This window comes from Montipora foliosa, chromosome 8, assembly GCF_036669935.1.
Source record: "Montipora foliosa isolate CH-2021 chromosome 8, ASM3666993v2, whole genome shotgun sequence".
NCBI lineage: Eukaryota > Metazoa > Cnidaria > Anthozoa > Scleractinia > Acroporidae > Montipora > Montipora foliosa.
Window position 1 is genome coordinate 48,585,861 of NC_090876.1, and position 6,035 is coordinate 48,591,895.

At 42.2% G+C, this 6,035-nt stretch overlaps 1 protein-coding gene across 3 annotated transcripts in view; it reads right to left on the reverse strand.

The window, feature by feature from the left end:
- Positions 1 to 3,744: 3,744 nt before the first annotated feature.
- Positions 3,745 to 6,035, reverse strand: part of LOC137967656 (uncharacterized) — an 11,902-nt gene continuing 9,611 nt past the window's right edge. For all 3 annotated transcript variants that reach the window (XR_011116552.1, XM_068814185.1, XM_068814184.1), the window contains one exon: positions 3,745 to 4,157. Coding sequence is in view for 2 of the 3 variants with exons in the window: in XM_068814185.1 (XP_068670286.1) it covers positions 3,949 to 4,157 (209 nt within the window). In the remaining variant the exon portion in view is untranslated. The remainder of the gene's footprint in view (positions 4,158 to 6,035) is intronic.

Genomic DNA, 6,035 nt, shown 5'->3' on the forward strand with positions numbered 1-6,035 from the left:
AAATCACCAAATTTGAAGTTTTAACAACAACGTAAGCATGCAACAGAGAATCCTTCATTCTGTATTTTAACTTTGAAACCGCTCGTACTGATTTATTTTTAGGATTCTTTGCCCACATTATACGACGCGAACTAGACTGAATAATCGCGAAAGACTTACGATAGAGCGAAGTTATATTTTGAGGTGACGTTTTCGTCGACCGTCGCCGTCGTATATCTTAAATTCCCTACTGCCTGTTGCCGTACCGGAAGGAAGGTCGGTATCGGAAAGTAGGAAAGGGTCAACTGCGTCCAAAAGCGATCGCACGGGCCGAAATCCCGGGATGACTCTATTGGTACGACGCTCCAGCGCCATGTCTGGAGGTACTGCGCTTTTCTCTCTTGTTCAAACATTCTGTCAGCGCATGCGTAAATGTTTTGGCTCACCGATACGTAGCATACCAAAAAAACGGATGCTGGTCTTTACCCAAGGAATTGACATGATAGGCATAAAGGTAACGTAAGAACCGTCTTCGTCTTCTCGAGACAGAGGTGAGAGATGGTTTCATGCAGACTGAGACGCCTAAAATGCTTTCTTGTAAACATGGTGGTTCACGAGTGAAGTTGTCTCTCTGCCCTTTCTGTGGGCGATTTCCAGGACCTACCGATACGATTTGGGCAAGTTTTGAAAGCTAAAATCTTCAATCGATGCTGTATTTTGCTGGTAGAACCGGTTGGCTCGACACTTATAAAAAAATCTATGAAATGAGAATCGGGCGTCTTCCATTGTCATGGAATGGTAGAATTCTTTTTGGGAGACGAGACAACTTGACAAGCGAGAGACTGGCCCTCCTGCATCAAACGGCTGAAGCGCAGCCGGAGGAAAAGTGAGAAAACTTCTAATCAGATACTTAGGAGTATCCCTGGTGTGTACTTTCTATACAAGTTTTTATCGTAGAAAATTGGCGACAAAGTAGTAAAAAGGTTATCTTCGTAGTCAATGGTACACTGCCACGGGAAGCTTTTTGTTCGATGTGCCAATGTTTTTACTTTGTCTTCAGAAGAAGTCAAATATGGCCCGGTATGGAGTCTATGTTGTTTGTCGAGTTATTTTCTTTGTCGCTGTCATCATCAGAGTAGTTCTTTATAACGTACCCGCTGCTTATCAAAATATTGGTATTTTGACCTGTATCGCTTTCAATAGTTGCGTCCATTTCAGTTACATTTGTGTACGTTTGAGTTTCATTCAGTTCGAATCGCGGAACGACCCGTTTCGACGCTGACGCTCGACATCTTTTAGGGTGGGGCCACCGCGAAAAGCTTGTGCCTTTCTCTGTAAGTGTTTTTAGAGCCCCAAGAAGAAATCGATTAAGCCAACTGCTCAACATCGATCTTCAGTACTCCAAACAATGCAGCACAGTGCTCTCGATGATTTTGGACTGCCTGGTTTGCTTTTAAGTAATGATCCGTGTAAGGTGGATAGCAATTTCTTTTCTTATGCGGCAACGGTGCTTTCCCCACATAGGAATGTTATCATTCTTACAAAGAGAATGCATAAACCGACAGGAAGGCCGTTAACGCAATAAAATTCATTTACAGCCCATTTTGAAAGGGTGTTTTTTGTGTTAAAAGATTTTGACCAATCACAAGAGTTGAAAACAAAAGCCAAGAAACGTTTACAATTTTACATGTTCCCCACATATGATTTCTGTGTGGAGAACTTTTTTTGTGGAAAGTCTGGATCAATTCCGACGTTAAGAGGTACGCGAAAAGTACGTGATGAGCCTACGTCTGTCTGACCACAAGGTGTTACACAACATCGCATCTTCATAAAGTTTTCTCCATTTCGCTCAGACTTTCTCTCTCTTTTCGCTCGTATTTCGTACTTCCAAATATTTGGAGTTTAAGGAATTTAATAAAACAATTATTCCATTCGCGCTTGTTGGATATGAGACTGGTTATAGCCAACTCGGCGCTACGCGCCTCGTTGGCTATTTACCATCTCATATCCAACAAGCGCGAATGGAATAATTGTTAAATATTCACCGAGCCTGAGGAGGATAATTGTTTTAGTATAATTACGTAGGTGATTATTTGAAAAATATGCATTTTCTTTAAAACAATTAATTTCTTCGTCTGTCATCTCGACGAAACGGTTTGCAGCCATTTTGAAAAAACCGCTTGAGTGATTATCGCGTATTCATCACCTCAAATGCAACCAATAAGCGCAGAGAATTTTCAATAATCACCCATGTAACTACACTAAGGGTTAGTTATTGGATATTTTGACGTATTTGAAATTGGTGAAGAGGTTGTGCACTTGATACGTTCAGTTCGCGACTTGATTTAGCTGTTTGTAACTGGCTACAGAGTGCCGTTCACCTCAAAATATATTCCTGGGAGATCAAGATCGACCCAGATATCTGATTCCAAGGGAGCAAATTGAATTCCTCTTGAAGCTGTGTTCTAGTAGGAAGGCTACTGGGAGTTAGCGCCCGCACTGTACATCGTCGATTGACGGAGTTTCGTTTGACGGCAAGATCTATGTGTTCAGAAATAGAGGAAAAGGTCACCATTTTGAAAGAATTTCCCTACACTGGCTACAGATAGGCTCGATTGAACAGCCGTTTTGTGCGCCCGCGTTTCTCCCCGCACACCACAGCTGGATCACTGGTCCAGCCAATTGTATTTTCCACCAATCAGAAATTCGCCTGCCTGCCAACTACAAAATGCAATAGCGACGGGTGCCACGTGACGGACAAACGACGCGGACCAGTGCTCCAGCCGTTCGTTGGGAGGAGGATGTTAACTGCACTCCCAAAAAGGCTGAAAATCGAGCCTAGGCTACAGGCGGATGACCTGTTTTCGTCAGGCAAGAGGGCTACCTATTCAGCAACACAAAAATACGCGAGGCAATGCGAAGAGTTAACCCCGCTGGAGTAATTCTACGGGCTCTTCTCACTCTTCGGCGTTGTCAAGTCTGTGGGCCGCTTGCCTTATGGCACATCGACGGTAATCATAAAATGATAAGGTTAAGTTTCACTCTGCCCATTGAAGCGCACTCCGCAATCCAGAGTATAAGGACTTGGCTCAGTAGGGGTCATGCCTGTTCAGCCTAATTAGAACTGACAGAAAATCTTTCTTACCTGCAAAATAGAGATCCTGTAGGTGAAAGTGTAACAACATAAAATTCTTAGTAAAGTACTCATAAAACCTTGCTTGAAGGAACCTTCTCCACCAATAAGCGTGGGAGAATTTTTCCATTTGGTTAAAAATAGCAAATAAAATATGATCTCCGCAACGTGCTACTTAATCCAAGTAATTGCAGGAAAGCCTTCAAAATTGATTTGCCACATCCATGACCTTCGCGTCTGCTCTACCAACTGTGCCGTTTGTGAGGCCTCGCTTGAAGAACACCAATCAAAAACACGTGCGCGCGTCGGGATAAAAACAAGCATCTTTTTTTATGGATATTGATTGCAGAAATTTGCATTCAAAATCTTATGTATTTTTAATGTATGCTTGATTTTACCCCGACGCGCGCACGTCTTTTTTTGAAACTCCGAACTGACTTATTGTCAGTGGGCAAAACATCGAACAAGCAACGTAAAGAGCCATGGATTCGAATTCCGCCGAGGCATTGAAATCATTTCACAGGCGTTCTGGTAAACTGTGATGATCATTTCTTTCCTTGATTCACCGTCCCCAGCGCACAAATGTATGATCTCTTCAAGACAATCATGTCAGTTCATTATTTCTAGCTTCCAAGTGCTTTATTTTTTCCACTTATTTCAGATATAAGTGCAAGCATTAGTATTGGTAACCAACAATACAGTGCAAAAAAAAAAAAAAAAAACTAGTAGCTGCCGCTACGACTATCTCGATTTTAACTGTTGAAAGGTGCCCTCTAAGTTCAACTTTGGGCCTCTGCTTCACGGCTCAGAGCATCTCCTCGAATATCTATACGAATTTAACCATGCATCGTCTCAAACTCTTTCCTCCAAGCATCAACCGTAGCGTGATAGTGTTTCCATATGGGAGCGTCACATCTTTTGCCCTTTGTTTCTTCGCACTTTAAGTATGCGTCGGCTTGCTTGAGGTAACTGGCATGTTGGTTTCCTTCTCGAAAGAAGCACTCAGAGAAAGCAAGCTCAGCACATTCGTCGTTTGGGTCTTGCTCTAGATGTTGTAAAAAAGAACTTTGATTATAAAGTGCGATAAATTACAAAGTGACAAGAAGTGAAATACGACAAATACGATGGAGAAGAGGACAGGTGAGGGGAAACGGCAGACGGATGTGGCTGGACAACGAAAGCTAGGAGCGATGACCAAATATGGTCAATGGACAAAAAACGTCCATCACAAACTCATCACTGAACCGAATTGGGGATGTCTGAAGAGTTTAAAATGGTAACAAATCCAGTATTCAATTTAAGAAAGACCACATAAAGCATCATCGTTCAACTATTGGACGTTGCACTTCAAAGGAAAATTACGTTCCATTACGTCACCTTTCCACTAGCAGAAACCTTAGCAGAAATGTGCTTCAATTTCAGTTTGACAACATGACATCGCCCCACATTTTCGCGGTGTCGGTGAAAAAGAGACACGATAAAGTCCCACTAACAGATCAGTCGTGTGAGAGACCAACATTTATTTGCAGCTTTTGTAACATGAATACCCTGAGTGCCAGAAGTTATTCGTTCGCCGCGCAACGAGACTGAGTGCAACCTCGTTCCCAGGGTCTCCCTCTTCTCTGCCTCCTTCGACAAAGGAAGCAGAGAAGAGAGATCCTGGAAACGAAGTTGGACTGAACGCCCACCAAATACATCTGGCTCGAACTGTGGCGTTCTGAAATTCGGCCAAACCGGTTTTTCACACGCAAGCAAGGTCATGTTACTTTGTTAAAAATATGCCAAAACAAAGAGAAACTCCAGTAAAGATTATTACACCAGACGAGCATTGCCGAGTTTGTGGGTGCAATCCAGGAGTATTTGGCAGGGGTAAATGAAACTTGTTTAACTCAATGTCAAAGATTCTGCCAAAACGTTGGCGCAAAAATTTTCAAAGGTGATTGATAAGAGCACGGCTTAAGCTCCATTATTTGCTGCAAATGCAAAAGGCAAATGGAGAAGTTCGAAAATTTCATGAAAGCTTAGGTCAGTTTAAGATAACGTACGAGACAACTTTAGAGGAGCTGAAGCTCTGTAACGACTCCTAACAGGCGTCAGTCTTGATTTAAAATATCTATCGTTCTCAGCAATTTACGCCAATTCTCATTCCGTATTACCAACTCAGAGCTTGCGAAAGCTTAATCTGCGCTCAAGATGCCCTTTTCGTCTTTTTCTTCACCAGATAAGCAAGCAGCTGACACTGCGCTAACAAAGTTCCTTAAGGTGTGAATAGTGGGCAAATGACAAGTAATATGGGATTCTCTGAGTAACCCTTAAAAACCCGATAGGCTACTGAGACATACATCTCGTTTCAAAGTAAATTGTAGGATACTGTGATCTCCGGAAATGTGCTTTGCCGAGCCTCAAGAAATGATGTTTAAAAGCATGTGAAAACTTGTTTGACTAGTTTCCGTTGCTAAACCAATCAGAGTACCCTTTAGAACTGACAACTACATGGGACCAATCAAGTTTCTAAGGTCAAAATCTGACTCTGGTAACATGAAACGACATCCCACTGGACTGGCCTTCTCAAAGAACTTAACGTTCTCGCCGAATAAAATGTTGTTTTCGCCTTTATCACTATAGTTGTATTGATAGAGGAGCAAAACGTCTGGCATCCAGGGTATAATATAAACAATGTTATCCAGCGATCTTGACCTTCAACATACATTGATGACGTAACGTGATAACCAGTCTTTTTTTTTTTTTTGGATAGTCGATAAAATCCTCTCACTTTTTTCTTAATAATTTGCCAGTCAATCATTTTTGAGCTTGCGAAATAAACTTTCATCCGTAACTCGTTGTTAGGCCATGCAGGGATGGGGCGTGACAACAAATTATATAGTGGAGCTAATGAAAATCGGAATAACGAAGGCCCAGTTCA